Source organism: Podarcis bocagei (assembly GCF_964188305.1).
Source record: "Podarcis bocagei genome assembly, chromosome: 10".
In the NCBI taxonomy this organism is placed as follows: domain Eukaryota; kingdom Metazoa; phylum Chordata; class Lepidosauria; order Squamata; family Lacertidae; genus Podarcis; species Podarcis bocagei.
In genome coordinates this window covers 48,531,571-48,558,730 of record NC_138135.1, presented here as the reverse complement: position 1 = coordinate 48,558,730, position 27,160 = coordinate 48,531,571, and the positions used below count along the sequence as shown (strand labels likewise).

The 27,160-nt window shown below is 42.6% G+C and overlaps 1 protein-coding gene across 3 annotated transcripts; it reads right to left on the bottom strand.

Moving 5' to 3' along the window:
- Positions 1-4,745: 4,745 nt before the first annotated feature.
- Positions 4,746-25,017, bottom strand: MDM1 (Mdm1 nuclear protein). 3 transcript variants are annotated; one of them, XM_081211585.1, is made up of 15 exons: positions 24,834-25,017; positions 23,960-24,074; positions 22,960-23,321; positions 22,438-22,572; positions 20,941-21,120; positions 19,801-19,922; positions 18,753-18,852; positions 16,949-16,987; positions 16,415-16,590; positions 15,247-15,510; positions 13,787-13,929; positions 13,495-13,628; positions 11,830-11,932; positions 9,357-9,425; positions 4,746-6,531 (listed from the first exon to the last, which is right to left on the bottom strand). In XM_081211585.1, the coding sequence occupies exons 1-15, from the start codon at positions 24,849-24,851 to the stop codon at positions 6,416-6,418; spliced, it is 2,076 nt and encodes a 691-aa protein (XP_081067711.1). In that variant the 5' UTR covers positions 24,852-25,017; the 3' UTR covers positions 4,746-6,415. The 3 variants fall into 3 exon arrangements, with proteins under 3 accessions (XP_081067711.1, XP_081067709.1, XP_081067710.1); XM_081211583.1 differs by having other exon boundaries at positions 11,683-11,932; positions 24,834-25,016; XM_081211584.1 differs by lacking the exon at positions 16,949-16,987 and having other exon boundaries at positions 11,683-11,932; positions 24,834-25,016.
- Between the last annotated feature and the right edge of the window lie 2,143 nt (positions 25,018-27,160).

Genomic DNA, 27,160 nt, shown 5'->3' with positions numbered 1-27,160 from the left:
AACCAATCTCTGACAGGCACACTGCCAGCATGCTGGTGTCCTCAAAGTACAATGTAAGTGGAAGCAAACAGTAGTACCCTCATACAGGCAGAAGAAACCTTGTACCCACAAAGGCCCTCTAACCATCTGCTACTTCACAACACTCCCCCCTCCACTTCTTCCATCTGTTCCTAATTGCTCCTTCTGCATCTACACACACACACACACACACACACACACACACACACACCACACCACCCTCTCCTTATCCAAGTGCAGGTATAAGTTGTTAGCTTTTGCAAGTTCTGTGGGCTTCTCCATAATCCATTCAATACCCAGAAATTGGGGACGCGGGTGGCACTGTGGGTTAAACCACAGAGCCTAGGACTTGCCAATCAGAAGGTCGGCGGTTCGAATCCCCGCGACGGGGTGAGCTCCTGTTGCTCGGTCCCTGCTCCTGCCAACCTAGCAGTTCAAAAGCATGTCAAAGTGCAAGTAGATAAATAGGTACCGCTCCAGCAGGAAGGTAAACGGCGTTTCCGTGCGCTGCTCTGGTTCACCAGAAGCGGCTTAGTCATGCTGGCCACATGACCCGGAAGCTGTATGCCGGCTCCCTCGGCCAATAAAGCGAGATGAGCGCCGCAAACCCAGAGTCGGCCACGACTGGACCTAATGGTCAGGGGTCCCTTTACCTTTACCCAGAAATTGCCGGTTTTCTTCCTATCAGAAACTGCTGGGGCTGGAAGTTAGAACCTATCTCTGCATGTTGAGCTATCAGAACTGCTGGCTAGAGCATTGTCCTGGCAGTGAAACAGTCTCATTCCCCACCCAAACTGGAAATTACAAAAGCCCTTTCCTGCCTTGGAAGGCCGCAGTGTGGTGAAACCGGTCACACTGCCCAATTCCGCCTCTGCTTAGTGTCTTTCTAGAGCCCATGTTTCTGCTCAGCTGGGGTTCTCTTGCCCTCCTTCTTCCTTGGAAAGGGACCGCCTGCTACTCCTGCCTCCCTCCTTTATTCCCTCCTCCCAGTACACAGGGAGAAGCTTCGCCATGGGAACAAAGAATCAGAATGTAATAGGATTTTGTGTATTTGATATCCTTCCACTTTGTTGTGGGAATGAGCCATAGTTCAAGGTAAAGGAAGTTCTAAGTAGTGCTACAAAAAAAAACCTCCCATCTGAAACCCTGGGAAGTCACTGCCAATCAGTATAGACCAGATGACAGACATGGTGGCTCTAGAAACTGGTCTCAAACCTCCCAGCACTCTGACCCAGAATGGCCAATGGTCATGGATGATGGGAGTTGTAGCCCAACATGTGGAGAATATTACATCAGCTGTCCCGGTTCAGACAATACCAAGGTAGATGACCAATGGATAATCTCTGACACGTTTAGAAACCTGTAAAAATCAATTTTCATGTAGAAGCAAGTACCAATGGGAAGAAGAGAGTAAATGTTAATATTTGAAGTCTTCTCATTTTTACCGGGGTGATTCATGGACCACATTGCTGCAGTGGTCGTATCAAAGTCTATTCTATACTTCATGCATTTCATTTATGAAAATCAAGCAGATTTCATGTTGTTGTACCATGCCATTTAATGACCTACTTATTCAACTATTGAGAAAAGCCACTTCAGTTGTAGTGACATTTCTGTACTTCCTGCTTTATTTTGGCATCTTATTCACTGAACTTGGTCCACATAATGAAGCTGAACACACAGTAGCACACAACAAAACAAAGCAAGTTAAAATTCAGAGATCTTGTCCTCTTGGGTGGTATAAATCTGTGAAGAAAGAGGCTTCGTTGTTTGGAGGCAGTGAAGCCAAGTCCCCAAAAGACAAAGGTGTTGTGTGCTATTTATTCAAATGTATTTAATCACCCAATAATTGGAAAAAGTCACTTAAATGAACCAAGACCATACACACACACACAAACACCATCTGTTAGGAAGAAACACTCTATATAGCTTGTTTTATGAGAGTCTTTTAATTTCAAATGCTTCTATATACAGGTGGGCAATCTCTAGGGCACTACAGTAGCCTCCGTGGATACTCCTTTCAAGAAAGAGAAATAGTTCTTCCATAATGGAATCTCTGCAAAGATAAAGTGAAACATTTGGATAGATTCCAATTTTCTTATTTTCCCAAGGAAGTGGTTTCATGTGCATAGTGTCAGGGCTGGAGTCCTGCAATAAAGGAAGCAGCTCTCCGTTGTTAGCAAAGTTAGCTCTTTATTCAAGAAAACAAGCATACAACTCAGCCTAGTGGTGTCAGCAGCTCTTCCTGGTAGGTCTTGCCCAGTTGCAAGGCGGAAGATCCCAGCCTAAGGCTCTTCCTCTCCCAGATGTTTCCCAAGCAGTCTCAAACTGCTTTTTATGTGCAGTAATGTGCTAACTCAGTTGTTGTTGTTGTTTAGTCGTTTAGTCGTGTCCGACTCTTCGTGACCCCATGGATCAGAGCACGCCAGGCACTCCGGTCTTCTGTCTTCTGAAAGGAGTGCTAACTCAGAGGCCCCAGTAATAAGTTTTCACTCTAGTAAAATTTAAAACCTATTCTAAATCATAGTTGCAACATCCCTTATGGCAACCCCAAAGCTCCGCACCCAGTGTGACCAAACCAGTCACACTCCCCTAAATATGCCTCTACTATTGGCCCTGGCTATAGAGTTCTAGGTTCTTCTTGCTAATACTATATACATGGATGTATAAATGTGCTTGTGAGTCGAGGACCCTAACCCGCGTAGTGGAGAAAAAATGGACACAGACACAAGTATTTTAGGTTAATGGGCTGAAAAAGGCCACATCTTTTATTGGTTACAGCATGTGAGCGGTATTGGCTTAGGCATTGGATCAAACAACCTATATCCGACCCCACCTGCGCCGCAGGGGGTCATTTGAAGGTTAACAAGCAGTGGGAGGAGCTTGTTGATGCAAATACAACTGGAATCTTCCCCTGATGTCACCGGGGGTCGTGCCTTGGCCCTAGCCACCAGCAGGGCATCGAACAGGATCCATGACCGCCTGATTCCTTTAACGGAATACCCAAAATGGGGCGGGATAGGTGATGGCCACACCCCGTCCCCCAACACACAACACATATTCCAATGCCTAACTGCCAAAACCGGAAAAGTTATGCCAAATTGCTATGAGGTAACTGAAAAACCAAGAGGCTGGTGCCAATTTAGCCAAATGGACAAAAACTCCTAGCAGGCCCCCTGGGCAACCAGGGTGACCAACCAAGGTCCATAGCAAGGTCAAGAGCACAAACCTAACCTAAAGGGTGGGCGGGCAGGTGATCCGACATCTTCCAGGAAGCAGAATGAGGCGCGGAGGCTACCGCGGCCACTTAAATGCGGCTAAACCCCGCCCCCAAGCCAACCCTATTGGCTGGCCCACTGCAGGGAGGGGCAGCAGCTGGGGAGATGATGCAGGGGGCCAAACACGCCTCCCTGCTGACGCGGGAACGTTTCCCGCTCACAACACCTCCCCTCTGGGAAGAGGAGAGGCTTGGCCACAACCAAGCACTTTTCGTTTTGTTTGATACTCTCCAACATTCCTCAGAAGGACATTTTACAAACATCTCTATATCTCAGTGAAAGGTGTGGAAGAAATCCCCGCATTCTTTTTCCAAGCCAGGGTCATGGTGGTTGGGAATCAGACTCATCATGAACTATAAGATTGCTGTTTTGTAAACCTTTCCATTCTTCAGTGTTTGCCGTATCCTCATCCTTAGCTCAAAGGAAGAGGTTAGCATGAATCACACATTTGGGCAGGTCATCAGGGCTGGGCTAAATTTGCCTCCTCCCAAAACTGAGTTTGGGTCCTGGCCAAATATCAGCAACTTTAGTTAACCAGATTCATCACACACACCCCTGTTATTTATTTCTTTTTAAACGATCATTTGCCACTAGTTTCAAAGACTAGATTAATGGTTTCAGCAGTTTGATTTCTGTTTAATTGAACATATTTTAAACAATAATTTTTATATGTTCGGTGAGTCTTTTCTGAATTACAATCAGGGATTAAATAATTGCAAATTCCTGTATGAAATTGCCTGATTCACATCTTGACAAATGTGCAGATAAGAATTTAGATAACCACTGGATTTTGTACTCTTTGAATTTGTAAAAAGTTATCAGTCATTTAAAAGTCTCGAAGTATTCATGTAAGTAGCGGCAGCAAGACATGAACACCTACAGTCAATTAAAAGTTGATTTTATTCCAGAAAAAACATGCCACTTGTCCGGAGCTCTCTGCCCCCGTGACTTATGGCTACCCTGATGATGACTCAACTAAATCCTCAACGTTGTTCCTCTTCCTCCGGAAACAACACATGAAAACGAATCTCTGCCGTCACTTCTGTGATGCAAATTTCCCCTTTTCTTGTACCCTTCCCCTCCTGCGTTCTTGCACACTAAGAGGCTTGGAAACTGGCTCAGACAAGCTATTGTCTGATAACTCCTGTGTTTCTCTGGGCTATGAAGTCCCCCCTGTACTTCCCTCTGGTCATCCCCTAACAATTCTCCCTTCATGCCCTGGGCTGCTGTCCAAGTCTGGCAGCTGCTGTTGCTCACTTGCTGGCTCCAGCCTGACAATGTAGCTATTTTTAGAGAAAATACTAATTTGAATATTATGGCATGGATTTTGAGAGGTACCTTTCACAATTAGTGTGGAAATAAAACAGAATTATGGGTAAAAGCATGCAAAAGTGAAATCTCCAGTTATAACAGGGTTATTTCTAATTAAGGATCTGACGTACACAAATATACAACTTGATTTTTATTTTAAAACACATAAAAAGCGATTTTTAATCATAAAAATCTAACATTAAAAAATAATAATGAAAGTTGCATCACTTCTTTATAAACAGTGCTGTTGAATGTTAAAATGCTGTGGGCTAATCTGGGAAAGAATAAACCCATTTTAGCTTTAAAAATCTTTCTACGACGCTAATAATTCTGAAACAGGACAGCAAGACAGCATTGCATTGTCATCAAGTTCAGTTCTTTCCAATTCCCTGAGTCTTGAGAAGAATCCGCTGTGGTGATCTAAATACAACATTTAAAACGCAATATGGCTAACAGTGATCACGTGTACAAACCTGAAAATTATCATGACAGAGAAACACAACTGTGATTTAAATACAACTAGGGCCAAACTAGGCATTATTCTATTCACACAATTAGCAATGCTATGAATCATTTTAAAAAGTTGCAGGTGTGGGAGCCCCGATCCGGACTGGGACATTGGTTTGGGGCAGCACAGCTTTAACTCTTTGTCCCCAATGACAGTCCCAATCCACGTGAGAGGACTGTTTAAAATTTACTTTCAAAGAACCACTAGTTGAATGGGTGGCAACAAGTCTTTGTCTGGCTCATAGACTGCCAATAACCTTTCCTTCTGTGAAATGTTGAAGAACGCTTCGGTTCAGATACTGCTCATGGGCTTCATTACCTGGAGTATTATGGACTGAGATTTAGCTTCGTCTTTATGATAAAACTGCTAACAGGTGAAGGGGAGTGACACTGGAATGTATATTGAGGACAGAACCAAAGTAACAGGATGCTGTGGTGTTGGGTCATGAGAGTAACTTTTGTGGTTGTCTCTTACTTGGTACTCTCATAATGAAAACTGACTCAGGTTGGTATTGCCAAGGCAGCCACAGAAGCTACATTGATTCCTGTTGGAACCTGCACAGACATGACCAAGTCAAAAATCATGTTAGGTCCATAATAGCTTTGGGTGAATGCCAAAACTGCATTGGAGCATAAAGATCAGTGCTGATGAATCTGACACGAGGAATCTGAATTATTTATATGAATATGCTGGGTGGGATTAAAGGATTTTGGGGCTCAGTGAGTGCCAGAAGAGATGAAGAAATGCTGAGGTCAGGAATCAATGAAGGTTGCTGGCAGGCAACCTACACCTGGGTTCATCCTTCATGTTATTTACTCTTACTTCACTGGGAATACTTGACGATCTCCTCTTTGTGATGGATGATGAAGATGAACACATTGTAGCATGGCAACACTTCTCTGCTATAATGCCATTTGAACAAGACTGACACTGCTCTAGCTAAAAACATTTGTGGCCAAATGAGGTAGAGCTCAAATCTAAGACAGGTTGTGCATTCCCAGAACCCATGCCAGTAGGAGCTTTGCCTGTGACCTCTAGATGTTTCTGGACTCTAAGCTCTCTTCAGTCCCAGCCAGTGTGGCCAATGACCAGAGTGGAGCTGTCATGCAAAAACTCCCAAAGGATCACAGGTCATCTATCCCTGTCCTATCCAAGATAAAGGGATGTGAATAGCCAGCATTTCCTATATGGGACCCTTTTACCAAAGTGGTAAGTGCAAACAACCAGAATTCAGCCTCAAATAATTTCCGCAAATTGGTATTTAAATACCAAAACAATTCAGGAGTATAGCTGAACACAATCACATTTTGCCCCAGAAGTTCTCCTTTCTCCTCTGTGCTCGTTCTAGAACCTGAGATGCCAGTGAACTAGAAGCAGCAGATCGAGCAGATAGCTGGGACAATCGGTCATCATCATCTGTAAACATAACAAAGGGGGGGGGACCAATCAGATCCATGGTAACAAGATAAGCAAAATATGCTTAGGGGCTTGCTAAAATGGACATTGTCCTCTTTAGGAGCTGTAAGGTTAACACAAACTTACCAACAAACATATAATTATTTTCTACACTGGGGAATTAGGAGTATATATGGATAGTGAAGCCAGATTTAGATTGGTTTTTAAAATTATGACACAAGGCACACCTTCAAAGCTTCCTGAACTGTATGGTACTTTAAAAAAACCACACACAATTATACTTTTTAAGAGCAACCTATTAATATTGAAACTAGAGGTGCTGTATTTTATTTCTGAGAGGACCAAAAGCATAAATGAACACATCAGATTCCAAAGTATGCTTTCTTGTATTGGTGCAACCTCAGTCCAGTGGAAATACCATTTTACTTTCATTGACAGTTAACATGGGCCACACTTTTGACCATACTGCGTGGGGTGAACTTAGCTGTAAGAAGATACAGATGTAGCAACAGCACACACAAAGGGATTGAAGCTACGGAAAACTCTACGTTGGAAATTATTACTTGCACCCCAGTTCCAGGAAATCAAAGCATGAGCCAATAGGCATGCCACAGCATCTTCTTCAACACTGCAAAGAATTCTGAGGTACACTCTTGATTCATGCATCGCTTCCAATGTGCACTCTGAGTAGCCTCTGGCTACCATGTAACTTATGCGCTGCACATAAGGAGAGCAAAGCAATCCTGCTGCATGGAGCATGAACTGATAGATGGACATACCTACCCATGAACCATACGTTGCTCAAATCCACACAAAATTAAGAGTTTCTACCAAGTCACTATTTTTGTAATACAACATCACCTGCCATAATCGCAAGAGACCAAACCGGAAAGCTGTTGAAAGAGCAGCTGCCTGGTTTGTCTTTATATGCTAGTTTTGTGGTACTAAGTTTCTGAAAGCGCTTGCCTGAGAAATGTTCAAAAACACTGTATGCAAGAAAAATTACAGACTACCTCCATCACTATAGTTCCTTTCCTGAAACTACCATTAAAGAGGTGCCAAGACTCAGCACCTAAGCATTGCACAGTAAATGTGTGCATTTAAAATTAGATAAAATTTCAGATACTAGCTTTTCTGCTGCTAATCATTTGTTTTCAGTAGCAGAGCAACTGTTTGGCAACGATCTGTCATCTCAAGAAGAGTGATGAGACTGCAGGGCATTGCTGAAGACCTGGTTGACTTTAGAGGCTTTCTGTAAACATTTATAGTTGCTTTGCTGAGCAATCTGCACAGCCCACACACTTTTCAGTCTTAGCTATTACTGAAAGCTGCTAAAAGAGCCAAGTATCAGATGGACCTTACTCAGAAGGTGCAACAGTTTCTATGATATTTGCATATGCAGCCATTAATTCTGAGCAAGTACTTCCAAGCATCTCCCGTCTCAACCTGTGCAATGGGGCATTGCAAGCTAAACAATTCCTCTTTAATGGCAAGTGTTAGGGATGATTCACACATTAATTCAGAGGTGCAAAAACCAATGAACACAGATTTTTCCGCCTCGGGGTTGTTGTTTTTGTGTGTGTGTGCAAGTCATGACCCTACATCAAAAGCTGCCAAGCTACAGAGGTGGAAAGAAAACTGTGAGTATTTCTTTTTATGTGGTTGTGAGGGCCGTTTCTCACCAACAGTTCCCCATTTGAAACCTATGTGGCATCGTTATTTTGTACAGGTAAGAGGCAAAACAGAAACCAAATCTAAGATGCTATGCACAGACAAGGGATGGTAAGCCTGCTAAGGGACTACTACAGGGAGCAGACATGGTGTTAAGTTTTGTAGTCTTCAAGTTCCAATGGAGTTAATAAATCATGGCATACTAAAATTCTTTCCCCACGTACTTATGATCTTGGAATGGTACAGCTACAGAGGTCTACACAACAGCTTTATTCAGATTTAACACTTAATTGTGGTGAATACTGAATACTGTGCATTGAAACAAGCCAACTTCAAACCATACTTTATGAAGCTGGCTTGTTTCTACTGACCATGATTAAGGTTAACCACAATTTAGGGTCTGCATGGCATGTTTCTGACCTCCTCCACCATGGCCTGAGGAGAGAGTGCACAAAGCCAAGGCTCACTCAGGACTGCTCTTGTAGCATTCAACCACAGCTAACACTACATCCAAACATAATCAGTGGGATGACATACAGTGGAACCTTGGTTGTTGAACGCTTTGGAAGTCAAATGTTTCAGCTTTCGAACGCCAACAACCCAGAAGTGAATGCTTCCGTTTTCAAACGCGCCTCAGAAGTCAAACAGCTTCTGAGGCGTGTTTCTATAATTTTTCAATGGATTTTGCCTACCAGCAATTGCACGTCAGTTGTTGAACAATTCGGAAGTCGAATGGTCTTCTGGAACAGATTATGTTCAACAACCAAGGTTCCACTGAACTAAAATCAAGCCATGGGATTCTATATTCGTCACAAACAGAACAGTTCACTGCATAACACATGCATATACATTCTCATATTCATACGTGTGTGTGTGTGTGTGTGAGAGAGAGAGAGAGAGAGAGAGAGAGAGAGAGAGAGAGAGAGAGAGACTGGTTATATATTTATACACACTTTTAAAGTTTCCATTAGCATGAATTAGTATGAAATATCTATTTTTACAACAGCTTTGATAGTTCCTACTGGGGGGGAGGGGAAATTGAAATACTGTACAGAATTATGTGTTGTTATTATTAATGACTACATTAATAATAAATGCCTAAAAATTATTAATGGCTCTAGTTATATTTAACATGGATAAAAGAGGAGAAATACCTTCATCATTATAGTTTCTCTCCTGAAGTGGTAATTGCATCCAGCTCCTTTTAGGGCTTGCAACACCGCCTAAAAAGAAACAGCACACAACATTGCATTTCTCCAGTCCACAAATACTTTACCTCCTCATGGGAAAGCCAATATACTATATTTTTCCGTCTATTAGACGACGCTTTCTGCTAAAAAAAACAGGCACAAATTGGGTGTCGTCTTATACATGGATCGTGAATGCAGAGGGGGAACGTGCGATTAACGCCAGCAGCAGGCAAGAGATTAGCAGCAGCGATTGGGCGGATGATTGGTGGCTGTGGCAAGGCCTGCTGGTGACTGGCTGTGGCTGCAGCAACTGGGCAGGCAACTGGTGGCTGTTGAGAGGCGGGCAAGCGATGGCGGCTGCGGCAAGTGGGTGGGTGGGCTGTTGGTGGCAGCGAGCGGGCAGACAATTGGCGGCTGTGGAGAGGTATGCAATCAGAAGTGGCTGTGGCAAGTGATTGGCAGTGGCAGGCAGGCAGGTGAGCAGTTGGTGGAAGTGACCTCCCCCATCCCCCCCAAAAAGCTAAGCAACTTAATTTCGTAATTTTGGGTTTAAAAAAATAGGGGTCGTCTTATACATGGGGGCGTCTTATACACAGAAAAATACAGCACTAATGTACAGTCAACGTTCTGTAAGCATTTCCCCAAAATATTAACTCCTTCAGATTAGTGTTGAGATGTAAAGAAAAATATCCATATTGTACATAGAATCATAGACATATGGAGTTGGTAGGGGTTATGTAGTCCAACTGTATTCTCTCAGTGTGAACTGTTTGAAAAGAAAGCTGCTACAACAGTCTACTCATAATCTATCTTCATCCATGATTTGTCACTGCCTCCATTTCAATCCTATTTGTTTTAGTTAGCAGGTATCCCTGTAGCTACCCATCCAACATCTCTTGAAGACTCTTTTTTTACGCCAACGGGCCTATTTGGTTGTCTCAAAAGTTTTTCAAGATGACCCAGTCATTTTTATGATTATTTTGCATTGTTTTATTGTATTTGTATAGGTCGAGGTGGTGCAAATCAAGTGGTTAGTGTGCATAACAGCCAGCCATCATCTGCATTCATCAGACTTCATGGAGAATATGCACATAAATCTGTGCATGAAGAATCAACTGTACACATTTCCAAGTAAATATACATAATTTCCAACAGGCCTTGGGGAATGTGGGTCTCTCAACCAAATCTTTTACACTTCCCGCGCAATATGCACATTCTCCACTTAGTATAAATAGTCTTCAAGAAACATGCCTTTTTCTTTCTTTCTCTAGTTCAGAAGTGTGACACCTGCACCCCCTCGGACTGCTTCTGGGACACTGCCTAAACCTTTGTGGCCCCCCAACATACCCTCCCACTGATCAGTCAAGCAGAAGAGGAAGTGGCAGACCTCCAGATAAAGATCAACTTTTTTCCTGCAGCTCAGCCTCCTTTCACTTCTCAGCTGTTCCCTAGTCAAATGAGCAGCAAAAGCAGGGATTGCAGGAAGAGCAAAGCTGTAAGCTACCCCTGTTCTTTCTACACTCCTGAATATAATAGCAACCATGGGGTCAATCATCATCAGAACTGCACACGAGGGAAGAGTTACCCAGCAGGGAAAAGAGGGCTGGAACAGAAAGAGCGTGAACTATCTGTGGTCCCACCCCACTGCTGGCAGATCTCCTCCAAGAGAATTCAGGTCCTGCTGGGGAAAAGGATGCATGCTCCTGCTTCCATTGATATAGCCTTTTCAAGGCTCTAGGAACAGATACTGCCAAGTCAGAAACACAGGCTATATGCGTAATCCAAACCCTGCCAGGGGGCATCACAGTCTAACAGAACAGTAGGGCCAGAGATGCATTTGCAGCCCCGCTGCTCAAACCAAATGGGGCAAGAGGTGTGAGGGGCCAGGCAAATCCCTGTGCCAGGCTTGAGCCCAAATTGGGTCCAATGCCATCAAGTGGCCTGATGAGTACGCATGACAGCCAGTTGTTATGCACATTAGCCATTCAGCTTGCATTACTCTCAACATATACATTGCTTTAATATTTTCTATCAGTGGAGGATATATAAATATGTTGAGAAACATATTTAATAGAAAGTTTCTGCATGCTTAAGGGAGCTGTCTACTTTTGGCTGTTTCAGTTTTTCAGTGTGGGGTCACATTGCAGGGTAATAGGAGACACTTGGGTATTTTTCAATGTACAGATTCACAGAAAGGAAGAGTTTCTATTGCTGCTCCTGCCAAGACCCAGAAGCTCTTATTTAAAGCCATTCTAAAAAAGGTGCAAAATTGTGTAGAAAGTAAGCCAACCATTATGCTGAAACTCAGGATCCCTAAGCATTCCTTGAATGCGGCACGATGGACTCCAATAGGGCAAAGAAGCATCCTTGGCTGATTTTAAGCCAGGAACTTTTGTTGTCTGCCCTGAATATGCTGAAGCTGGAGAGCTTCTTGCACCTGACGATTCTCGGCTGCACCATTGATCTTTCCTCAGAGGCAAAGGATCCACAGTTTTCAGCCCAGCAGCTGGGGAAGGACTCAGTGGCGTATCCTCGTCATCCTGAAAAGACAGAGTTGAAAAAAGACCCTGTCACGTTGTGAAAAACTATGCCAATGCTGTTCACAGGAAATGAACAAGACTGTCCTTTTCCACTTAGTTAGCTATGTCTGGCTTCAGACATTGAAGTTACTTTAAATGAATGTCACATTTAACTGATCACTTCTGCACACACGAGTCCCTCAAACTAGATTCATGAGTGCATAAATGCAGGTTAATAGCTGTGTATGGAGGAATTTTGGGCCAGTGAAAATAGAGAGGGGAAAGAGCTGAAGGGACTGCTTTCGAGATCATCTAGTTAGTCATTTTTAGAGGGACGCGGGTGGTGCTGTGGGTTAAACCACAGAGCCTAGGACTTGCCAATCAGAAGGTTGGCGGTTCGAATCCCCGCGACGGGGTGAGCTCCCGTTTCTCGGTCCCTGCTCCTGCCAACCTAGCAGTTCGAAAGCACATCAAAGGGCAAGTAGATAAATAGGTACCGCTCCGGCGGGAAGGTAAATGGCGTTTCCGTGTGCCGCTCTGCTTCATCAGAAGCGGCCTAGTTATGCTGGCCACATGACCCAGAAGCTGTACGCTGGCTCCCTTGGCCAATAAAGCGAGATGAGCGCCACAACCCCAGAGTCGGTCACGACTGGACCTAATGGTCAGGGGTCCCATTAACTTTACCTTTAGCTAGTCATTTTAGAAATGATCAAAGATTGAATCGCATAAGTGGAGGCAGGAGCCTCATTCCGAGCATCCATCTCCAACCATCAAATGATAGGGATGGTTTACTATGACTTAATTTCACCAGAGGGAGGCACCAGTGGTGAATTAGTTTCAGATAGGCTTGCTTCACTGAGGCTGAGCTTGTCCTGTTTAGCACATAAACTTTGGAAACTGCATTCAATAGCATCTAATACAAATCTCAGACCGGCCCATTCCTGCAGATAATGTATCACTGGCACTCATTTTCAAAGGCTGTCAATCAGTGGTCTAGGGAAGGCCATTTGCTTTGCATAGCTACAGGCCTATAGCATTGTTAGTCAACTTTTTTTATGATAAGGAACAGCGTCATAAGCTGATTTGGGGGATTTGGGGGCCTCGGGGGCTCCCTCTCAAATAGATCCCCCTCTCTTGAGTTACCAGCCTCCTCCCACATATGAAATTGGTTATAATGTCCCAGGCAGGTAGACCCTGGGTGATCCAGGAAAGGGTGTAGTAGAGACGGCCGGGAAGCCAGGTACCCCTGACTCCTCTTCCACACCTCAAGCATAGTGGAAAGAAAAGGGTTCTCCAAATCTCAGAGCCTCTGAGGAGGGGCTGATAGGGTGTGCTTTCAGTCTAAACCATCCATTAAAACACTCCATCAGGGGTTAGTGCATGTCTGTGCAATGTTTAGCAATAGGAATACATAGTCTGTTATTTCCCCAGTTACTTCCATGACATTTGTTTGATAAAACTATAACTGCTTCACGGTCTTCAACAGATAACACTAGATAATTTGTCATTTTTATTCAGTAGACGTGAAAACAAAGAAAGTGAAAACAAATGGTAATTCTAAGCAAATTTTAAGCAAAACGTACCACCCTGTTAGATTTTCTTTTCAAGTCTTCCCTTGAGATTTGACTTGCCAGGGCATGCTTTTCTGAAGACCCCTGCCTCACATGCAGCGAGGATGAAGGCTTCACTTTTGGAGGAGATACTAAAACAGCACCTCCTACAGGAATAAAAGAACACACTATTGTTAATGCTGAATTTCCAGAAATAAATTGCTTTGTGTTCTTTTTATATTTAAGGGGTGTGGGTCTATATATCTATATGTCTCTGTCTTTATACTGTATACTGTATCTATGAATCATTATATATAATTGTTACCAGCAGCTGGTGTTGTAAGGTCATGATGTGTTCTTTGGGCTCCACCAAGTGCCCTTAGCTGTGGAGTAGGAAGCCTGCCACCCTCTTGTGAGGATACCAAAGAAGACTCTGCCATATCATCTGGAGAATTCATGTTTTCTTCTCTGAAAAATATGACAAAACATACAAATATACACATGGTAAAAAATGTATCCTCTAATTTATTGGTGGTCATAATTAATAAATTGAAAAGTCTTATTTTGTTTGCTCTCCCAGGGAAAGTTCTACATATTATATAGGCCATGAACAAGAGAGAATGAAAACCACAAGAGAGCCTTCAAAATATACAGTTATATCTTCATTTCTGTGGGTTTGGTTGGTTCCCACAAATATTATAGGTAGACTGCTTAGGAATTTTACACGTTCGGTCCAATAGACAGAATCATTCTTTTTATCCAATCTAAATTATTAATGGCTGTCTTACACCCATTATTCATTGGCCTCACAGATTTCCAAAAAGCCCCCTCCCTTTCACCATTATGGCCCCCATAGTGTTATCTTTAGTGCAACTTCGACCCCCAGTAATACTGGTTTTCTACCTAGTTTTCCTGTTCTTCTCTATCTTAAGAATGTGTCCTATCTTAGTATCACCACAAAACAGTCATTATGCTCCTAGTTATATTTGTACACCAAAACTGGTCTGGGACTGTAAAAAATTTCATTTCATTTCATATTTGTACACCAGCAAATGAAGTTGGATCTACCTTGTTAACTTTTCCCATTTGTGTTCTTTATCAATATCAAAGAGTGAGCACATCCTTTTTTAAAAAAAATGATGCTTTTATATTTAATATGCTTTGAAGAATGTCACTAGCTGTATCTCTAAACCATTATCTCATGATTCTCATGTTACCAAGACATGCGTTGTCAGCCATTTTCCAGCTGCTTCCCATAAGGAGGAAAAAAACTAACATGGAAAGTAACTTTCAGCATGGTTTTTAGAGCAATTCCCAATTTGCAATATGAGTAAAATAATCCATGTGTAAAATAATCCAGCAGGAGGTTAATCATTCTTTCTTGATACAACTTCAAAACATGGTCTGGCATTACATGAACAAGCCTTGTACTCATGTGCTCCCACCACAACGTCCCCTGGCGTACTATGCTTAATTAGCTCATCACTGCATCCAAACAGGAAAACCATGGTTTATTGCAAGTTGTGCAATTCAGGATTAGCAACAAGTGGCAACCAACAGTTTCTGAATGAATAGTGATGCTTGAAATGTCTCCTGTGGCTAATTAGTAAGAACAAAGAAAACAAACTAGTTCAAACTGAAATAGTAATTTCTAACCTCATTCATGTACATCGATTTGATTTCTCCATTACCTAGTGAAACTGTCATTGCCCTACTTACAATTACATTGCGTGTAATTGTCATAACTGAATGACGTTGGTTTGAAACATAATTTTAGATACTTACACTTGCTGGGCGTCTGTATTTGCATCCTTATCGTTTTCTTCCAGTTCTTCGATCTCTTCCGGTTCCGGCTTACGTTTCGCCCCCTCTTCTTCCTCTAATGCCGGTGACTGATTTTCCAGTTGCTCATCATTGCCTGGTTTGTCCCAAACCAAACGCTGTTTGACTGGAACAGTGGCAGCGTCTGACATGCCTAATTTCCCAGTCTTGTTCAGCTGGAACTGTTTTGGCAATTCAGGATGTGGCAAGAGCTTTCTCTCACGGACCCTGCATAAAGAGGAAGCAAGCAGTTCAGTGAATTCAGGATGTTCCCTTATGTATTCAGAAATATACTGATCAGACTCAAACATATGATTAAAAGCAAAACTATCGTATAAACTCTGATAAGTTTTATACTTCATACCAACATACACATAGTTCAGCTTGTAGGGAATCCACTAGGGTTTTAAACTTGTAAACTAAAGCCTTTGCAGCCAGTATTCAAAAAATTGCATAACCAGTTCTGTAAGATCAAAGGTGCTCTGGGGGGCTTCAGGTCACACGAAAAATGCTTGAAACTGCATACATGCTACATGGGGGTAAGAGGGCACTCAGTTACTGGATTCATTTCCCCTCTTACCCCCATGTAGCATGTTCTTGTGTGGAAGCACAGATGTGCTGCCTGCAAAAAACGGTCTTCACACACATACTTCCAATATGATCTAGAGATGCTGAGCGCTTGAAATCAATTTTACATAGGCTACAGTCACGTATCATATTTTCATGGAAGTATTTGTCATTAAAATCAAAGGGTTCTACTTCTGAATAAATATGTTTAAGGTTGTGCTGCTAATAAAATAGCTATGAAATAAACCCCACTGAACTTGATTTCACTTCTTGGTTTAAAAAGTTTTCTGCCACAAAAAAATATATTAATACACACACACAAACATTCATATGTTTCATTACTAACATTGTGGAGATGAAAAAAGGGAGAATTTCATGCCAAGAATGGCCATTTTAGCACGCTTTTTCTAGAGCCGTCCTAAATGAATTCAAGATCATTGCATGAAGCGATATGATTGGAATATTAGAGGCTGTAACCACAAATTGCACTCATTTAGTGAAATGAATATTCCATTTCTTAAACTATCGTATTCCGGGTCGGCTTATTCCACACAGAATCCCTTACCCTGCAAGATCTAGAGCTCTGACATTGTTGCTAATGATTTCTTCAGCACTGGAATTAGAGGACAAATCCCAAAGCCTGTTGTTATCTGACAGAATCTGATTTAAATGATCTCTGGAAAAGTGGGTTCCCTGGACCCTTCGCCTGTAGGCCTCTGCTTTCTCCCGAAGTTCTTTCACCTGGGTATGAAGATTTCACAAAGTTGGGTTTTTTTTATTGTGGTTTGTAACATTTGTTTAAAACTATTAATTCATTTAATAGTCACAACTGACAGCACAGAGCAGTGTGTCACAGAATACATGTACATGACCAGCGGCAGCACCAACAAGGAGCAGCATATATAAGAGTGCAGATACAGTTTTTAAAGTAAGCAAGAGCTACAAGCGGCCAAGCCCAAGCACAGCTGTTAAATAAATTATGCAGCAAGCACAAAAAGCCTACCAGCTATACATTTGCTTAATGCCACATTGTATTTCATTTTGAAGGTTCAGAAATGTTATAATTGCTCCAAGCAGGAAGAACTTAGATGCAACCAACCTCCATATACCACATGGTATTTAGGGTGTTTTGAGAACCCTAAAGAAAGTAACACAGAAATAAAATAGCATTTATTTACTTATTTGATTATGTTACAGTAAATGAGATTCAATCTCACATGAAAAACGATCCCTTTCCATCTGTTGGGATTGTGGTGTTATCCTGCCTCCTACAGTTCACTTTACAAAGAATGTGATCTACTCTCCTTATGACTTGTTTTGAATGGCATTCTTAATAAACATCCCTATTTAAAACTATGCGTTATCAGTAACCAATCTGACACTTGCAGGATTAGATATTTGCATGTGTATTTCATGTAGTTAATGTTAGCCATGAATATACAGAACTATACAGAGCCCTAATTTTTACTGGTGTATCATAATTTCTGCAACAACACCTCTACAATATCAAAGCATTCAAATTGTTAGCATTATGTTAATAGTTAGAATAGTACAAACATAAGGTCTTATGTTTTATGAGAGAAAACCCACTGATATTAACGGCTAACTTAGGTCTATTAATTATTATGGGTCTACTCCAAGTAGAATTTAGTTGGCTACAACCCATAGCTTTTACTTCCAGGCACTGTACAGTCATGTTTATTATTATAAACCACTTCACAAAATCCAAGGAACGGAAAATCTTAGTATATTAACATATTCACCAAGCTAAGCAAGCTATAAAATGCTTTTTAAATTACCTTTATATATTTCAGGGAATAGGATTGCTGGTATTTGCAGCACAATCTGACTAGATAGCAAAGATCAATGAGAAAGTCACTCTGTGCTTAAATTAACACACACTGAGATCTCCAAATATCAAGAAATTTGAGACCTTTCTGACATATGTCTGTAAAGTTTCAGTACCCTTTTACTAAACACAGATTTGGGAATTTGCTATTTTAAAGATCCATTTTTCTGCATGCAAAATTTGATTGAAAAGCAAAAAACTGTAGCAGAAGAGATGCCTGCATGGTCAGAGCAACTGGGCACGTTGGGAGGAGATGGGAATGGATATAGAGAATGCCTGTGGTGAATTATGAAGAAACACAAAGAACACCTCAGTTTCACTATCCCAGCAGGTCATAGGCTCCGGAAATCCCTACTGTGATTATGAATTGCCCTGTATTAATATTTCAGAAGTCTAATTTGAGGTGAATTTATGCCAAAAGTAAACATACACTTTACAAAACACATAAGCAATTGCCTTCAGGCAACAGCTCCCTTGGAAAGGCTTTATAACTATACTTTCATGCTGTCACTCAGCAATTTGCAAAGAGTCTCTTTGGGGCCTGAAGCCCGGTGTCAGAGGGTGGAGAAAATTAAACAATGAAGCCCCACCTGAACTATTCATTTAAAGCAATACTGTACCACTTTAAACAAAAGGACACTATACCTGGACAGTGCAAAATGATAGTCAGGAACCTATGTATCCAAGCAAGTCACTGTGCAAGCAAAACAACTTCCATGAGTGCAACAGGATTCCCCTTTCTCTCCTCCCCCACCCACCCCAAATATGCTGTGGGGTCACTCCCAAGCCTCTCGAGCAGTTTTGGGAGTAGGGCAGGGGATGCATGGGGAGAGGAGAGGGAGGGGAAGTTCCACTGAACTTGTGGAAGCAGCTTCCCTTGCGAAATGATTTAGTTGGATTCAGCCCTAAACCACTGCCACAGGTAATGAGAAACCCCACCTCACTGATGCTGTTGCATAACTTCTCCACCTGGATAAATTCAGTGAAATGGTTCCCACCACCACCAATTTCTCTGCTCACAAATAAGATGGAAATACTCAAAGTGACGACTGACCTGATCAGGTTTGTTTCCCCTGATATGTAACCAGGCTCCATCTTTGTACATATACTGTGCTGGAGACAAGAAATTTGATCTGTATTCTGTGTTCATTTTCCTGGGAAAAGCAAGTTCACAGGGTGGGGAGAGAGATCTATTATTTTGCAATTATCTGATAAACTTTGTCATTGCTTCCTGCCCCCCTTTAAATCTTTCATCCTAATACTAAAGAGAGAAAATGTTGTATGATATAGGTCCAGGCAAAACACTGGGAAATAAACATTACCTGTAGGAGAAGTGAGCTATTAGCAGCAATTCATTTGTAAAAAGAGGCACACTCTATCTCAAGTCCACCTTGAAGATATGGGGTGATTGGCTTCGCTCAGCATAACAAAAACCACTCAGCACATTCTAAGATGCACTGCTTTTTTATTACAGTGCCACCTCGGGTTAAGTACTTAATTCGTTCCGGAGGTCCGTACTTAACCTGAAACTGTTCTTAACCTGAAGCACCACTTTAGCTAATGGGCCTCCTGCTGCTGCCACGCCGCCAGAGCCCAATTTCTGTTCTTATCCTGAAGCAAAGTTCTTAACCTGCAGCACTATTTCTGGGTTAGCGGAGTGTGTAACCTGAAGCGTATGTAACCCAAGGTACCACTGTATATTGTTTCATGTATTGAATAGAGGTTCCTAGGATGAGCTTTTGTTACTTCTGGCTTAGTTCAGCCATGACCAAGAAAGTTCAAGGCATCATCAGCCACTAATGTCCTCTGTGAACCTGCAAATCTCTCACTTAGTTTAGATAGAGCTATTGCACTGCACCCTATTAAAATTATGATATCCTATTTAGCCACAATTTGGAGATAAATCTTTAGCTTCCTCCTACAAGATGCTAGATTAAATAAATTGGACAAAAGATTCCTGCACTGCAGGGGTTTTGACTAGATGACCCTCATGATCCCTTCCAACTCCACAATTCTGATTTTAAAAGGTGCCACAAGATGCTGTTGGTTTGCTGCACCAGAGTAATGTGGCTCCCCCTCTAAAACTGTCATGTGATACTTACTTAATATTTCTATGTAAGCCAAGTAACCTATGTTTTTGTTTTTGTTGTTTCCGATTTGTTTCCGATTTGCTTAGCTTTGATTGATCTTCTGCATTCTTCAAAAATGTTTCCTTTTCCTTTTTCTGAAGCAAAAATTTCAGAAACACATTATTAATTTTTCCAGAGGCCTCTACAAACTACATTTCTATCAGACGTTATCTTAAGTCTGGACACTTCTCAATGTACCAGCAGTTTCGGGAAAATTTGAAATGTGAAAATGTTCAGATATCTTTAATTGAGGAAGAATGTTTAGTTGACATATTTTATAAACAGTAGTATCTCTCCAGGGTTTCAGACGGGGATATTTCCCAGCGTGACTTGAAGACGCCAGAGATTGGACCTGGGACCATCAACACGCAAAGCAGTTGCTTTTACTACTGAACTCTGGCCCATTACCATATGGGAAGCATCAAAATGAAATGAAATAAGAAGTAATATCAACCCCAGTGTTTTGTTTTGTTTTAATGAAGTTCAGTTTTAGAGACTTACTTTTTTAAAAAAATATTTTTTTACTATGGAATTAAATTTAAAAATACAAGCAGCAAAAAGGAAGAACACACATAACAATACATGATAACTAATTAGGAAGAAAGTGAAATTCACTTTAGGATATCATGGGTAAACCTTTGGAATAATTAGAAGAATACAGCCTAAGGGGGAGCTTATTAGGAGACTTTGCATGTGTAAGTTATGCAGCCAAAACACAGGGGGGGAAACAGTATGTATTTGTACTTTACTGGAGCGTGATTAGAAGCTTGAACAGCTTCCACACCGTAGATAAATGAAAATCATAGTGCCATTACATCCTTCTTAACACTGGGGTCCCATGCTTCTTGTACTCACTCAGTAACTTTGCACAGAAACATGGCATCCCAAATGTTATCAATCCACTGCTAAAGGTTCGATGAAAAGATAAAATGCAACACTTTATAATTAAAAAATCCTCATAATTACTTTTTTTAGAAACACTTCTTTCCCCATGTAATCAGAGTCACCAGCTGAGAATCTAATGTGATCCTGATAATCTTCATATATACAAAGTATTAACTTCAAAAGTTATTTGAAATCGTTTAAAATTACTTAAATATGAATCTGCAATACCTTTTCTCCATACGAAATTTCTACAGGTTCAGATACAGGACATTCTTTCTCCTCCAAACTGCATCTCTGTTTCCGTTCTTTCACAGGGGGTGAAGCTTTGAAACTCCTTTCATATTCAGTTTCAGGAATAATGACAGGAGACTTATATGGAGGGATGGATTTACTTGAACTGTGAATAAGCTTTGGTTCAGAAAAGATGTTAATTTGTTGATTTCTAAAGCTAAATTAACAGTGCAATCCTAACCACCGTTACTCAGAAGCAAGTTCCACTGAGTTAAGGAGGGCTTATATCCAGGTAAGGGGACTAGGACTGCAGCCTAGATCTTGCACTGAAACCAGTGAGATTTAATAGTGCTTAAGTCTCCTAGATCACTCAACAAGGTTATAATGAATTGAGAGGTCTATACTTCTCAGTTGTTATGTCACTGATCCAGCTAAGTAAACACAAGTCATGCTCCCCAATGACAACTGCTTATCTGTGGGATTCTACCTAGTAAAATACTGTACATAAGAATGGTGCTACAATAAAACTGCTAGCACATTTGCAAAGATAAGCAGGGTCCAGCATGGTTTCAATCTTGATGGGGGATGACTTGTTGAGATTCCTGCATTGCAAGGGGTGGACTAGATCAGTGTTTCCCAACCGGTGTTCCGCGGCACACTACTGTGCCGTGAGACATCGGCTGGTGTGTCGTGGGAGGGAGGCGGGCGAGTCGGGCGGTGAGAGGCGGCGAGGATCCGCGTCGAGCCGGGGGCGGCTCCGCGGTGGTGGTGCCGAGCGGCGGGGCAGCGCGCGCAAAAGGGAGGAGCGCGAGACAGCGGAGGAGGAGGAGGCCGGCATGTCCGGGCAGCAGCAGCAGCAGCAACTCCCGCCGCCGCCCCCTCCTCCGCCCGCTATCGCCGCCACCACCACAACAGCCGCCGCCGCCTCAGCTGCCGCCATCCCTCAGTCCCTCGCTCTGCTGCCTCCTCCCACCCCAGCAAGGGGGAGGGAAAAAACTTTCACTTTTGTGCGTCCCTCCCGGCGTGACGCTGCGCGCTGACGTCACGGGGCGGGGCTTTAATGGTGGTGTGCCGCGAGATTTTTTTCCGGTAAACAGGTGTGCCGTTGCCCAAAAACGTTTGGGAAACACTGGACTAGATGACTCTTGGGGTTCCTTCCAACTCTACAATTCTATGATTCTATAAAACAGATTCCTCATATACTACTCATGTAACATTTTATGCACCATGCTTTGGTGTATCGAGGCAAAAATCCTATGCAGGTTTAACTGGGAGCAAGCTCAACTGAATACAGTGGAACTTATTTCCAAATACACCTGAATATAATTGCAATGAAAGTACATCAATATTAATTTATGTAAACCTAACTCCTATACAAACCTAAGTCTGGAGAAATCCCCAGTGAATTCAGTGAGGCTTACATTTAAGAAAACTTCCAGGTACAGGATGATACTTTACAATAAGAACCCTACTTTTTATATGCTTGAAAGTTACCTGGTCTGCTGCAAGCACTGGAGATATCTTTTGAGGAGTTTTCCAAATAAATTGCCGTTGATACTCAGAGCTTCTAGGGAAGCTGCTTGACCATGGAATATTCAGGCCTGCTTTCCTCTGCAAAACTCTGTTAAGCTGTCAACAAGTATTGGCAGTGAACTTGGGGAAAATATAACTTCCTTTCCTCTAACAGTGTTTGAACCTTAAATGAACTGTTTAAAATTAGTGTAAATATTTTCTTGGATAAAGCTGATGAAGGCAATGTCATACCATCATATTGTATAAACATCTCTGAAACATATACATTTCAAAGACAAATCTTGCTTCCATTCATATCAATGACAAAATGTGCTTCAACAGTACCATAACCAAACCCCTTAATGTGTTATAATTATGACAGACCTACAATTTTTAAAAGAGTAATTTTTAAACATTTCGCACAGAAATTCACTTTAACCGCTGCTCTTGTGTCTTAGCTTCTGCTTCCAACATCAAAGCAAAAAGAAATTTCAGTAGTCTCACCTCACCGTCTTTTTCTCCCAATTCCTTTTTGGTAGGTAGTGGTTTTTTGTTTATATGCCCTATTGTTTTGGGTGGTGACACCTTGCTTTCTGCAAGAGCTACAGTTGATTCAGATCTAGAACTTGCAGGGCTGGAATGCACCTTTTCAGGAAGCCTGGGTGCATCAGGTGTTTTCATATTTTCCTGATTTACATCATCTTTGCTGTCTTTTGTGCCCAACGCCAATGGCCGGTGGGTTTCATATTCTGAAGACGTATCTTTCTCCGAATTATTGTCCCCAATCCATTCAAAGGACTTTGAAATCTGTGTGTTGTGATAAGGCACTCTTCTCTTAGAAATGAAACTGGGTTCCCTTGCAATTCCTGCAAAACAGGAAATGTCAAATCTGTGCATTTTGAAAATCCTACACAGGTATCTACTTCTCAAAGCATTATGTTATTTCTAAGCAGCAGTTAGAAAAAGGAGAGAAAGGGAAATGCAAATGGATGTCATAAATAAGTGCTAGTTTTATTTAGAAGATCCTGAAAAAACACCTATGTGATTTTTTGTAGTGGTTGAAACCATATGGCACATAACTGGTGGTGACAGGATCAAAGCCAAAAGTAAGCAGGGCATCCATTTCCCTCCCTCTGCTACGCACTTCTGACCCCCCCCCTTGCTACCCACATAAAACTGGGCTCAAGGCAACAGGTTGCCCAGCCTTGCAATGCATAAAGAGGTGCATCCAACCATGTCTCCCTGCTACAGAAGGCATCATCATTTATGTCCATTCTCCCATAGTCACTGAATTCAAACATGCAACTTTGTGTCCATATTTTCTGGAAAAAAAGTTTTTTTGTGTGGTTTTTTTTGTTCTCTTCTTAGAAAATAATACTGCTGTCATGCAGGATGTCGGGGGGGGGGTAATTTATCTCTATACTATGGTAAACTTTATAAAATTAACACACACAAAGTAGTAATTATACAGCCATAGAAGGACAGAAGGCCTAATTTGGCTTACCGAGCTCATCCGATCGAAGTCCAGCCCATCGGCATTTTTGCTCAGGTGCAGAGCTACAAAGCCTAGACTGAGCCGATTTCCTCCATTTGAAGTTCCTCTTGTACTCACTCAATCCCTACAGCAAGACAAAAACGTGGAAACCAGTGATTTGATGTCGTACTATTTCAACAGCTTCCATCGAACCTAGCTCTACTGCAAAGATTCCTGTGAGTACACTTGCACTCTCTTTATAAGATTGTTTTCTTGAGGGACAGGACATATTGGGGGTCATCTGCATGGGAGTCTAATACATATCCAAACCTATTTGTGTCTCACGTTGTTGTTGGGGGGGTTTTTTGCAAGCTCTGCAACCTTTAAGTTTTAAGCATCGCATCACCTGCATGAAACCCCCAGGTAAAAGTTTCCCTATCAACGAACCCACCTCCACGCCAGGCAGAAATGAATTTCCACCGGGCACACAACTACTGAAGATGCCAGAGCCGTGAATGCGAGATGAGCGGCGGCCCTAAAGGTTTTCCACGCCAACCCAGCCCGGCTGGTGCCCACATAATAACCCATTCAGAGCTCCAGTGGGAGCAGACTCACTCCCACCCCTGCGCTCACTCGGGGGGGGGGGCGGGGGCACCCCTCCTCCATGCTCCAACCGCAGGCTGGGGTTAGGGCAGGTATAGGGCTTTGAGTGACAGCCGGGAGCAGCAGCAGGAGGAGGAGGAGGAGCCAGGTTGCCCGGCTGCAGAATGCAACCCCACGGCGGCCACAAATGGCCCTTAAAACTGACGGGAGGGCACAACAGGGGCGGAAGCCCTTGGGGGCAAACGGATAAAAGCCCCCGATAGACGAAAAGGTGGCGGCCACAGGAGCAGCCGCGTCTCACCTTCCAGCGCACAGGCATGGCTTTAAAACGGAGCAGAGGACGGAGCTGGGCGGTTGAGGCGCTCCGGGACGGTTACGGGGCGGGGTGATAACGGGGGTAGAGGGAGGACGCGGCCGCTTGTAAACACGGCCGTCGCCTTGACGAAGCGCCGCGGCCTGGCTCACCAGGCCCGCTCGGCGCCTGCGCGGGGAGCCGACCAATCACAGCGCCCGGCTTGGCTTGCCTCCATCATCTCCCCGCTTGAAGATGCTCTCGGAGGGATGGTCTCTGCTGCGCCTGGTCCTGCAGCTGCTGCTGCCTCCGCGCACGAAGAAGGACCAAAGTTTCCCCGAGAGAGGAAGCGGGCTCTGGTGTCTCCGCGCGCAGTTGCCTGTGCATCTTGGCAAGAGAGGGGAGTAGTAGTTGTTGCTCTTCTTCCTCGCTCGGGCAATATGCTTGAAAACCCCTCTGCGCTTCTTGCCGGGGTGGGGTGGGGTGGAGGGGAGGGGAGGGTTGTGTAACTATCGTATCTAGAGAGGATGCATTTTGTAACTAGATCTGTTTTGGAGTCCGGGCATTTGTCTCCTTCCTTTCCACCTTCTCCTCTGGTGGAAATCGAGCTGAAAAGAGCTTGCTGTTGAAAGATGGCAGAATTAAAGACAAAATCCTAGCAATAAAACGGGTCTCTGCGAGGTAGGTTAGGGTTAGGGTGTATTTTGAATTTTGCACACACACACTCACACACACTAAATGAAGGGTGCTAAAAAGTTGAAACATGACTTGGGCAGTCAAAAGATATTTTGGTTAAGTTAGGTTTGCTCTAGTAAGTGAAATGTGTGTAAGATTGCATAGAAATAATAATAATAAAAAAGTTTGCCAAGTACTTGGAGTTATATTTGTTGTTGGCATCCATCTGTCTCGAGAGGCAATGGAGTTCGCCTTTGTGGCTGAAGTGAAACTGCTGCGTAGCACCGAAGTGACGTCCCGGGCGCAAGTCTGGGCAGTGTTTTTGGAGGTCCTGGGCTGCCCAGATGACAAAATACCCCACCCCACCCTCCAGGCCTTGCTGATGTGGTCCAGAGGAAAACAAAGCAATACATTTGGCAGCAGCTTGGCTGCATGAGTTATTGAAAGGAGGCGTACAAGGTGCCATCCAACCATCTTAGGGACTCCAGGATTTGTGTAGGGTCTACTCCTTAGCCTTTCCTTCTCCCAAAGATATCCTGGAAGGCAGAGGAGGTTTGGGAACAGAGTTTTCCTTCTCCTTGATGGGCTACCTTTCCAGGTTGACAAGCCCCATGTGCCGCTCACTTCCCTCTACAGCATGTGCAAAAACCGCCTTCTTGACCTTTGGACCCATTATTGGTATCATCTGCTCAATCCGCCTGAGCCAGTCTTCACATGCAGAGGAAGCAGTTATATATTAATTTTATTTATTTATTTTAGTATTATTAGTATTAGTATTATTTAGTTACCTGTCATTTTCAGAAGATAAAATTAAGGACCCATTTTATTGCTAGGATTCTGTGGAAGCTGTTTATGTGCTTCTTCATCAAACATGGACTTACCAAGCTAAATGTTGTCCAGTCACAAAAATAATAGCTAATTTGAATTCCTCATGCCCAAAAACATTTTTTTAATACCTCACACTGAATAAATTTGCAAATATTAACCCCCTAAAATGACACACACTGCTGTGATATGGTAACTGACCTAAGGTGACCTAGGCTGCATACACAAATCTGGGAACTGTAGTTGGTGCTGGGAACTGTAGCTATGTTAGGGGTAAACTACAGTTCCCAAGATTCAGTGGGTTGATTTAAATGCACAAGGTGTACACAGTTCGAGTGAACATGGATTTAAACCTAGCTCTCCCCAGCTACACAACATTGGCTTTATCAATGGTGCTTACTCCTATGTAAGTCCGTATAGTATTGCAGCCTTCATCTGCAGTTCTAAGAATATTTATGGCACAATATTCTGCATCTTTACTCAGAAGTTAGACTTACTTAAGAGTAAATAAGCTTAGTCTGTAACCCAACCCCAAAACAGGCTGTTTGTTAAAAGGAGTAAATCGCATATGTCATATCTATTGGTTTTCTTTGTAAGTACTATATTGGCTGTTCATTCTTCTCTCTGCATTCTGTAGCCTCTGCTACCACTTCCTAGAAATAGCAAAAATTAAATTATATCCATTGGTCATCTGTTTAGGCATCAACTCAAACAGCTTTAGATATACAGCAAACTGAAATTTATAGGGAAAATATGAAGGACGCCTATATATTTTGCTGTTTTACTTTGCCACTTCTTTTTAGGAATTATGATCTCTTGCTGTTATTCAGTAATGC

Excerpts from the sequence above, each read along its gene's own strand:
- MDM1 (XM_081211583.1), bottom strand. Across the intron at positions 11,933-13,494 it reads AAAGAAAATCTAACAGGGTG|GATGACGAGGATACGCCACT; the intron begins GTACGTTTTGCT and ends CTGTCTTTTCAG. Across the intron at positions 6,532-9,356 it reads GAGAAACTATAATGATGAAG|ATGATGATGACCGATTGTCC; the intron begins GTATTTCTCCTC and ends TTATGTTTACAG.